This window comes from Triticum urartu, chromosome 2A, assembly GCF_056163025.1.
Source record: "Triticum urartu cultivar PI428250 chromosome 2A, HENAU_Tu73, whole genome shotgun sequence".
In the NCBI taxonomy this organism is placed as follows: domain Eukaryota; kingdom Viridiplantae; phylum Streptophyta; class Magnoliopsida; order Poales; family Poaceae; genus Triticum; species Triticum urartu.
Window position 1 is genome coordinate 8902606 of NC_141874.1, and position 10369 is coordinate 8912974.

General features: G+C 46.2%; 1 protein-coding gene across 1 annotated transcript; it reads right to left on the minus strand.

The window, feature by feature from the left end:
- Window positions 1–8665: 8665 nt before the first annotated feature.
- LOC147982798 (uncharacterized) lies at window positions 8666–9184 on the minus strand. Its single transcript, XM_087539354.1, has one exon. The coding sequence runs from the start codon at window positions 9182–9184 to the stop codon at window positions 8666–8668; it is 519 nt and encodes a 172-aa protein (XP_087395480.1).
- Window positions 9185–10369: the final 1185 nt, after the last annotated feature.

Consider the following 10369-nt stretch of genomic DNA (forward strand, 5'->3'; position numbering starts at 1 on the left):
GTTTTTGAGGAGCCACCAAGTGCAAATAGATATATGCATGCAATGCACTCTTTTTCCCATCCCTTTTCTCACATTGGTTTTCGAGGGCAATTTTCAATGAGACAAGTGCATTTGAAAGTAAACAACCGGCGGGGGGGGGGGGGGGGGGGGGGGGGGGGGTTAAGAAACATTAACCCGTGTGCATTACGCAACCAATTTGTATGAGTTAGAGAAACAGTAATTAATGGCATTAGTATGGCATGAAACCTTTGCAACATATCAGAATGTTAATATGGGCTTATTACTAATGTGCCCATGGTGGGCTAGGATATCAAAAGCCATGAGATGGATGATTTTTATACATTAGTTGATTCGAGTTAACACGAGAGAAAACAATAAAAAGAGCATATAACAAGGGCACTACTCTGCGCCGGCGCGCCGGCCCAAATTTGGGCCGGTCGGCCCATAGCCGTCTGATACGCCTGGTAAGAACCATTCGATTACAGTCTAATTCTCATCCTTGTTCACCTCTCACCGCACAAAAACAGGAGAAAAGGTCAATCAACACCGCGCGACGCCCCCGGCCTTGAAGAACCGCCTGAACGTTCTTCGGCCGTCGCTGCCCTCGACGTCGGTCGCCGTCGCTGCCCTCGTCGTCGGTCACCCGATCGCTGTTAAGGTTCCAATAATATAGGACAAAAAAAAGATTCACATAAATATGCAACAGAAAATAAATTAGCCAGGGAGAACACAGAAATCAAGCTGGGCCACAGAATCTCTCGATTTTTTTTAAACCCCGATGTCTAATTTCTCATGGAGAATCTATACGGCCAGTAGTGGACTTTGCTTTTTCTTCTGGAGACACTATATATGATGATCTGTTCGAAGGTAACTGTACTACACAATTCAATGTTGTTGAGATGTCTCAACACTGGCCGGCCGCCTTGTTAAAGATTCAAGGCATTTTAGATTCTCCGTCGCACTACCAAACCGATGACTCGTTAGTGCATAGCCAGAGATATCGGCGTCCAGCGTCTACTCCAGTGCTGTCTTGAATTTTTTTTATCCTTGTGCCAGCAGCGTGCATGCTTTCCTGCTGGAACTTGTAAGTTGTTCACCACGTGTGATGTTATGTGCAACTTTCAACAGTGTGTATAATGCCTATGTGTAGAAGAAACAGTAGAAAGAAAGTATCGCCCAACGAGTGGAAACAATGGGTCATCATTGACTGTTTTTCAGTCCGGAGGCGTTCTTGCTCCCTGCTCCATCCTCGGCGAGCACGGTGGTTCCTTTCCCCTCCGTTCATGCCTCGCCGGCCGGAGGGTTGCGGAGCCCTGGTTTTTTGGTCCGGTGCATAGTTAGGGGTAGGGATTGGTTCCTCGTCGGCACCACTGAGGCGGTGATGGCCCGTCCGGGCGGGAAATAAGCCCTCCCAGCTTTGTTCCTACTCCATCAAGAACGACTTTTGGCACCGGTAGAGAGCTCGAGATTTCGCGCACTGGTCCAGACCTGCTCTTGTGATTTTTACTCATTACACTTTCAGAATGACGAGTCTACATTTGGAAATTGCTAATAGAGCTTGAGCTCCATTGAGCCTTAAATTTGAAAAAAAAAATCAAAATGTTTATGTGTGGAAAAGTTCTGAAAAAAGTACAGACATACCTATGGATGTATACTACTTGTCTCTACAGTTTCATTGTGAAATAGAGTTTATGCAAGCTACACAGAACAAAATCATGTTTTTCTAGAACACATACTATCTATCAATTCTATTTTATTTTATTATATACTAAAAGGAAAATACGGAGGAGAATTAGAGATATTAACTAGAAAATCTCACATTAATCAGAAAATAACGACATTTCAACTTCACTAGTAGAAAAAGGGTTAAATGTTCAGCTCATTAGTCTCGGTTTGTATTTGAGCCGGCACTAATATGACCAATAGTGCCGGTTCTAACGGCTAGGCGGGCGGCGCTCATTAATACCGGTTCGTGGCGAACCTTTAGTACCGGTTCGTGACACGAACCGGTACTAAAGAGGTGGTGGCCTTTAGTACGGGTTGGTGGCTCCAACCGGTATTAAAGACCCCCCTCCCCCTTTAGTACGGGTTGTGGCTCCAACCGGTACTAAAGGTGGTGGCCTTTAGTACGGGTAGGTGGCTCCAACCGGTACGAAAGACCCCCCCCCCCTCCCCTTTAGTACCGGTTGAAGCCACCAACCGGTACTAAAGGTGGTGCGCTGCCACCCGCAGTGCACAAATGTTTAGTCCCACCTCGCTAGTTGAGAGGAGCTCGCACCGGTTTATAAGCCCCGCCGCGGCTACCGTGTCGAGCTCCTCTCTAAGCAGGCCTTTGTGGGCCTATTGCAAGTCTTCTGCCCTGTTGGGCCTACTGGGCCATACGGGCCTGCATCCTGGCCCAACTAGGGGTTGAGTTTCTAGTCGTATGCAGGCCGTGCCGGCCCAGTAGGCGGGCTGTTTTTACTTTATTTCAAAAAAAAATATAAAAAAATCCACCAACCGAGACTAAAGGTCCCCAAGATCACGGGGTACTAAAGGTCCTTACGAACTGATACTAAAAGTCGTTTTTCTACTAGTGCTTGTGGACAACGTGTTGTAACCATTCAATCTTCGCAACAAGATTTTATGTCAGCAAATGTATTAGAGACATTAGCTACAAAATCTCTGGCGACGGTAGGGGAGATCAAGGGTGGAAGGGGAAGATAGAGCGGCCGCGGCAGGGGAGTCACCCGTTGGGACGGCGTGGGGCCTGGCGAGTTGGTGCTGATTGAAGTGCTAGTTCATTCTTTTCTCTCCAAGTAAATTAGGCAGAACAGTGGTGACTCTTCAAGCAAGGAGACTGGCTCAATTTGCATCTCCAAAATAATACTCGAGTCATCTTTAGTTTGGCCAGTCCAATCATGCACTCACAACGCTCCAAGGTACACGTGGCGTGAGGTTGTCATATGCATCAAGTTGTTAATATAAAGTCTTTGCTAGAAAGAAGAAAGAAAGAGGACTTATCAAGTTGTGTAAGTTCTTTCAAAGTAAGTACATGTGGGGTCAAAACGCCGGAAAAAAAAGAACATCGTAGAATTCCATGCAACTGGACACTATACAAGTCGCCGGTAGGTGCGCCGTATGTGCTGGTCGAAACTTACCAAATTAGACTCCAGTCGGTGGGTCACTGGTTGTTATTAGGATGAACTGAAAGCCAGAGAAGAAGTGTTTTTATAGAACAAAATGGCGGAGCGTACCATACACGTTTAGATGATTGAAGGAGAAGAAGGGCCCACTTGGAGAAGAATGGCCACATGTTTATCAACAAGAGACGAATGGCTACATAGTATATACCCAAATGGGCAACCACTTGGACTAGTTAGACTACGTGTACTCCCACGTCCTATATGTGTCAACGAAAAAGCGGTCAAGAATGTCCAGCTGAATGAAGGAGAAGGACGTACGGCCCACTTGGGGTCAAGTAGATTAGCATGTTCAGCTGAGTGAGGGAAGCTTCAATGGCCCTTTCCCTTGCTCCAGCCAACCACAGGCCTTGGTCAAGTCACTCACGAGGCTTCCACGAACCTGCTGCTGGAGCTAGCTGATGCTGCTTACACCAACTATTGATCTGGGCGTGAGTACAATACATTAGGTTTGTATATCAAGTTGGCGAGACTACACTTTAGTCGCTGCAAGTCCGGAATAACTAGCTTGGGAAAGCCACCGTCGTGATCTGAAACCTATTAATGAGTTGCCAGACCAGTTTATTAGGTACGTAGAGGTCATTGTTGTGCTTTCACTACTCCTAGAGCTGAATGGAGACGAAGTGCTACTACATTGAAGCAAATTATACCAGGACCCCGATAGAAAACCCACGTTCGATTTGGGCGGGAACCCCAGCAAATGAATCGTTCGATCTGGAAGCATCCCCACAGCGTACGAAATCACCCTTGTCAAGTGTTCATTCCAGGGGAGCCCCAGCGTGACCCCGTAGTTGGGTCATAGGAGTTAAATAGTTATTTACGCAAAAACATGCCATGAACAAAAAATATATATTCTTATAAAGAAAACGGAACAGAGACATAAATTTACAGTTTGTCATGATTTAATGAATAAAAAATGCGATTTTATACTCTAAAAAACCAGACATCCTCTAATATATAGATTACCAAGATATATTCAAGATGGTACGATGGCAACTTCAACAGAAAAAAAAATGTTGATCCAGATGATGCTGAAAAATATATAAACCAGGTGTGTTTAACAAGGTAGACTAATAAGGAGAACATTGGGTTTTCTAAAAACATGGCAAATTACAAAACAATCATGTAGGGTTCACATGGCATAATTTGCGCTGTGAAAAAAGTTTAAGCTTGTGAGAGAGGCAGAAATTTTCGATATGAATAATATAATACTAGTATATAAAAAAGAATTTATCATGTTATGTTAAATAAAATTTACATGGTAATTCTAACAAATTTGCCATGGAAAATAGCCAAAAAATATATTTGTAAGATGAAAATTAACCATGGGATGATTAATAAAATTGCCATAACTATGATAAAACTACCATGGTCCGATAAATAAATTTGCCATGATCTTAATAAAAAAACTTGCCATGTCTCAGATAATGGAATTGCCATGATACCAACAAATAAACTACCATTGATTAACTAATAAAAACACGATGGTGTAAATAATATAATTTCATGCCACCTATTATAAAATTACACACGACTAATTTTTGGATTTTGTTCTCTAAAAAACATGGAGACGTTTGGGATTTTGTAAAAACAATGGGCACATGGCAAAAATATATATGTGTTTTTTTGTTACAAAATGGATGAAAATTTTAGGGATTTGTCATATTGCACATGGAAAATTTTGAGAATTTGTAAGAGGTGAAAAAGTTATGGATATTTATCTTCGAAAAAAAGATGGATTTGTCATGCACACATGAAAAATCAGGGATTTTTTTATCTAAAAGCATTGCAAGTTATGAAAAAAAATTAGAATGGCACATGTCAAATTTAGAAGATTCATTCTTTACCAAATAGATGGAAAAATTAGCAAACTGCCATGTCCACAAGCTAATTTTAGGAGATATGTTTTAAAAATATGACAAAATCTAGGATTTTTCCATGGGTACATGAAAAAATTAGGAGATTTATCTTCTATATCTAAATAACAATCCCCCACTGCCCTATTTCTCTCAACATGCAAGCATGCCACCACATCAATCAGCATGCATGGGAAAAGGGCCACCCTACTAACCTATTTCTCTCAACATTCAAGCATGTCACCTCATCACGCAACGTCAGCGGGAAAAGACTCACCTCAACATGCAAACATACATGAGAATTTCAATTCTATTATGCTACTTATATTATAAATATTTTACAACTATACAATAATCAAACATAATAAATCATATGTATTTAAATTTTAGTTTTTATGTTATTTCTCAAAATATTTATGTTCTATACAACCAAATCTCACTGAAATATACTGCAAACCATCCCCACATCAACGTGCGGGTTATCATCTAGTTCTTCCAAAGATGATGGCAACATTAGGAATTTATCGGAAGAGGTGATGGAAAATTTGCCATGATAAGTACAATAAAAATGTCGTGGGCACAAGATAAAAAATTATAATGGGCACATGCCAAACTTAGGAATTTTGCTCTTTTAAAAAGGATTTGTCATGGTCCAAAAAATATATGTCGGATGGATTGTTCAATAAATTTGCCATGGTCCAAAAAACACAGTTGACATGGTCCAAAAAGTACAAGCATGTCACAATTTTTCCATGTAAAATGTTGTTCACATGGGAATTTTGAAGAAAAAAAATTGGTATTGGCAAAATGAGCTAATGTTCCCTCACAAATTTGGAAAAAAATTGTAAAAAAAAGGAAAATTAACATGGCAAAAAAGTAAATAAAAATGACCTATGTAGATCATGGGCACAAGATAAAGCTTTTGTAGTGCGGGCATGGGAAATATAGTAAAAAAATTGAAAAAGGTATGGTGGCCATTACAATTTAAGATATTTGATACACACAAGTATTAGTTGTGATGTTTGTAAAAAAGGGCATGCCTGAAAATTTTACATTTTGCCATGCATGAGAAACTAACATTTTATGTAGCTTGCAAAACAAAACAAATGGAAGCTTAACAATTATGTTTGAACCTAGGCACACATGGACAACTTCATCCTATTTCCGTCGAAATCTTAACAATAATGAAGATTTATGCAATTTATCATGTATGAGGAAATAAATTTTACTTCCTCCGATCCAAATTAATTTACGTAGCTTTAGTAAAACTTTGTACTAAAGTTGCGTAATTTAATTTGGATTGGTGAGAGTATCAAGTTTCCATGTGACCATTCATAAATTTGCCATGGACAAATACAACAAATTTACCATGGTTCATGGAATAAAATTGCCATGTGAATAGTTTGTTGAAATATAGGCAAGAACTTAGAAAGTGAACATGGCAAGAACATGAACAAATTGCCATTAATAGTTTATAGCTAAAGGAAAGAAACTTAGAATTGCAATGGCATAAACATAGTTAAAACAAAAACACAACATAAGTAGTCAAACACATCATGCGATAATCGTGCTAGTCTTTTCACAAAGTCCCTACAACGATCAAGTTTTCAAAGATGTGTTCATGGAATTGTTAGGAGGAATATTAGAGACTTGCAAGGTTCAGGGGGGGGTGAACGCCCGAATCATAGCTGTATTTGATGATACTAAAGATCATCGGTCTAGTAGAAAAATTTCAATGCTGAAGCCTAGACTGTGCACTCTTCCTTAGTGAGTTTTCCTAAGGGGTTTTGGCAAGTAGGTTTTTGAGGAGGCAACAAGTGCAAGATATATGCATGAAATCACTCTTTTTCCGTAAACGCAGAGGGGGGGCGGGGGGGGGGGGGGGTGTTAGGAAACATTAACCCATGTGTGTTACTCAACCAATTTGTATGAGTTAGTTAATGGCATTAGTAATATGGCATGAAACCTTTGCAACATATCAAAAGGTTAATATGGGTTTATTACTAAAATGCCCATGGCGGGTTAGGGTATAAAGATCCATGAGATGGAGGGTTTTTTATACATAAGTTGATTTGAGTTATCACAAGAGAAAACAACGAAAAGAGCTATAATAAAGAGCTTGCACGTTTCTCTATACACTTATTCGGTTCCTTGTCCGTGCAATTTGTTCGTTTTCCTATTCAACGTTTGATTCGAAGCGGAAGATCAGCAACGATTTTATAACAGGAACGATCATCTTGTTCCTCATCGGCCACTAGCTAGCGAGTTCCTCTTTTCACCACGGAGAGTACAATAATATCGCAAAATCCACAAAGACGGCAACAACACCGTGAGATGGACGAGCACCGGTGTACTCACCACTCGTTCGGCAATCAGGAACGTTAACATATTCTCTCGTGGTTAAAGCCTAGCTAGCTGAGGGCAATAAGCTTTGTTCCCTAAATTGACCCCTTTGACATGCCTTTGACATCTTCACAGTTGAGCATTTATTCTTGGCAGAATCCTAATGAAATTCCGAAAGTGAGAAAAGATTGTGATTGGTCAGGAGACTAGTGTTAAAAACACTCCTATATTATGGGACGATGGTAGGAGATAAGTACCTTACCGTTAAGGTTCCAACAATATTGGACAAAGAAAAAAATCAAGTATATATGCAAGAGAGAGAAATGAGCTAGGGAGAACACAGAAATCAAGCTGAGCCACGGAATCTCTCGAGCATAAAAAAAACTGATGTCATATTCTCAATTAATATCTCATGGAGTATATATAGGGCCGGTAGTGGACATTGCTTTTCTTCGGCGACACTATGATGATTATTGGAAGGTACTACAGTTCAATGTTGTTGAGACGTCTCGACACGTGATGCTGAGGCCACACGTGGCCGGCCGCCTTGGTAAAGATTCAAGGCATTTTAGGTTCTCCATCGCACTAACCAATGGAAATTAGTGGAAGACTCGTTAGAGGGGTAGCCGGGGATGTCAGCGTCCAGCCGCTCCAGCGTCTACTCCAGGACTGTCTTGATTTTTTATCCGTGTGTCAGCAGCGTACATGCTTTCCTGCTGCAACTTGTAAGTCGTTCACCATGTGTGATGCTAGCGCAAAACTCTAGCCCCCGCTCTCCTCTCTCTCACTCAGCCCTCACTCTGATGCCGTGACGCGAACCGATGAAGCAGAAGGAAGGAGAGGAGCACACAGGGAACACGGCGAGGTTTTTCCCGGTGCGCGAACACCACTACTTTGAGCACGAACTCAATACAACCCGCGCCGTTACAACGATCACCGCCGCGGCTTTATACCCAGAGCCAGCGACTGGGCACATACCCACGCTCCATCCCCCTTCGCGCCCGCGATCCGCCCGCCTCGCTGGTGCCACGACGCGTTCCAACGCGCACGGGTCACGGCGGGCCTCCAACAGATCGCACACGATCACCCCGCGCGGCTCGCCAACGGCCTGCGGACACACACACTGCGCACACCCGCACGGACACGCCTGTGCTGCACACACACACGCACACACGCGCTACTCGCCGCGGATCCGGCATGCCCGACGCGTCCAGCTCGCGCCCATACACGAGCTGATCGAGCCCAACACGCCACCACGGGTTATTTGCCCTACATTTCACCTCCCTATGCCGCGGCACAGAGCAGCCCGCCGTCCTCGACGCCGTCGTCTACCCGCAGTGCGAGCTCCGCCGCCGGCGCCTTCCTCAACTGCGGGCACTCCCGTTTGAAGTGGCCACGCTCGCCGCACTTGTAGCAGCGCCCGTGCCGATTGCCACCGTTGCCCGAGGCCACGCTGCGCACATCGTTGTTGTCCCGAGCATCTTCCCGCTGCCGCTCCCGCGCCCGCCATTGCGCCACCGTGTACATGAGCTGCTCATCAGCTTGCTCGCCACCCGCCTGCCCGCGTCGTCGTAGCCGCTCGTCGAACGCCTTCAGGCGACCCAGAGCCTCCTCAAACGCCATGGTCATGACGTCACAGAATTGCTCGATCCCAGCCACAGCCGCGTACAGGCGGTCCGACACTGAGTCGAGCAGCTTCTTCATGAGTGCTGCATCCTCCAGGGTCGAGCCTAGCCCCGCGAAGCGCGCCGCCATGCCTCCTGGCCTGCTAGCGAACGCGTCCAGCGACTCGCCCTCCGCCATGCGCACAAGCTCGAATTTGCCGCGGAGCGTGCCTAGCCACGCCGACCGAACGCGATTCGCCCCGACGAACCTGACCTTGAGGCTCGCCCAGACCTCCGCCGTCGTCTTCTTCGACGACACCTGCAGCAGCAGGTCCTCCGTGAGCGCGCCGAGCAGGTAGGCCCGCGCGAGCTTGTCCTTCTTCGTGATCACTGCCGCCGTTGCGTCCTCCAGCACGACCGCTGCTTCCCACAGCCCGGCCGCGTCGAGGTTTGCCTCGACCTTGATGGCCCATGCCGTGGAGTTGCCCCCAGTGAGTAGCGGGGGACAAGGCGAGGTATTTCCCGGCGCACGAACGCCACTGCCTTGAGCACGAACTCAACACACCCCGCACCGTTACAACGATCACCGCTGCGGCTTTATACCGGGAGCCAACGACCGGGCACGCACCCATGCCCCCCCCCTTCGCGCCCGTGATCCGCCCGCCTCGCTCATGCCCACGACGCGCTCCGTCGCGCAAGGGTCATGGCGGGCCTCCAACAGATCACACATGATCACCCCGCGCGGCTCGCCAACGGCCTGCGGCCACACACACAAACTGCGCACACCCACACGGACACGCCCGTGCTGCACAGACGCGCACACACACGCTACTCGCCACGAATCCGGCACGCCCGACGCGTCCAACTCGCGCCCATACACGAGCTGATCAAGCCCGACGCGCCACCGCGGCTTATCATCGCTGCCGCAGCCGGTGACTCTACTCACTAGGGACAACTACACGACGTCGGCCATCAAGGTCGAGGCAAACCACGACGCGGCGGGCTGTGGGAAGCAGTGGTGGTTCCGGAGGACGCGGCGGCGGTGATCGCGAAGGACAAGCCACTGTTCGCGGAGGACCTGCTGCTTCAAGTGTCGTCAAAGAAGACGGCAGCGGAGGTCTGGGCGAGCCTCAAGGTCAAGTTTGTCGCGGCGGATCGCGTTCGGGCAGCACGGCTGGGCACGCTCCGCGGCGTATTCGAGCTCCTGAGCATGGCGGAGAGCGAGTCGCTGGACGCGTTCACTGGCAGGCTTGGAGGTGGCGGCGCGCTTCGCGGGGCTCGGCTCGACCCTAGAGGATGCAGCGCTCGTGAAGAAGCTACTCGACTCGGTGCCGGACCGCCTGTACGTGGAGGTGGCCGGGATCGAGCAATTCTGTGACGTCGG

Excerpts from the sequence above, each read along its gene's own strand:
- LOC147982798 (XM_087539354.1), bottom strand. The coding sequence starts at position 9,184 with ATGGCGGAGGGCGAGTCGCTGGACGCGTTCGCTAGCAGGCCAGGAGGC.